General features: G+C 49.8%; 1 protein-coding gene across 1 annotated transcript; it reads left to right on the top strand.

The window, feature by feature from the left end:
* Window positions 1-301, top strand: CSUI_010018 (bromodomain-containing protein; the record flags this gene model as incomplete). Its single annotated transcript, XM_068070125.1, has 1 exon — window positions 1-301. A coding segment is annotated over one exon (301 nt), but the record flags the coding sequence as incomplete, so codon positions are not given.
* Between the last annotated feature and the right edge of the window lie 159 nt (window positions 302-460).

Below are 460 nucleotides of genomic sequence, written 5' to 3'. Positions count from 1 at the left end.
TCGAGGAAGCGGAGAGACAGAAGAAGAAGTTGGGTTCACTAATGTTCAAGCATGTGAAGTCACAAGTACAGCTCGGCTTCTAATGAGGCCGGGGAGTGGATCTTCATCTAATTCCATTCTGACGACAACAACAGGCCCAGGAGGGGGTTCATCTTCTACACGGACGACGGGTTTACCTCAGTATACACCTGTATGTGAAGAAGGCGTTTCAGGAGAGATCCGTGAAGAAGTCATGGGTCGACACGCGGACTTCCTTGGCGCTCTAGATGCACAAGGACCAGATGAAAGCTCAGAAGCAGCAGAGGTAAAGCTTAATCATATCATGAAGTTAGATACTACCAGTATTGACGTCTAGGCGGGGTAAGGGCGGGTGATAGCAATGATTAAGCGTTGTGTGTCGTGTCTTGGTTGTGTCTGTGCGTGGCAGGTAGGAGTTCATCTTCAGTAGTTAGGGGGGGGG

The sequence above is a fragment of the Cystoisospora suis genome (assembly GCF_002600585.1).
Source record: "Cystoisospora suis strain Wien I chromosome Unknown contig_6553, whole genome shotgun sequence".
NCBI classification, from domain to species: Eukaryota; Apicomplexa; class Conoidasida; order Eucoccidiorida; family Sarcocystidae; genus Cystoisospora; species Cystoisospora suis.
Note: the sequence above shows the minus strand (reverse complement) of the source record. Positions and strands in the feature narration are given on the sequence as shown.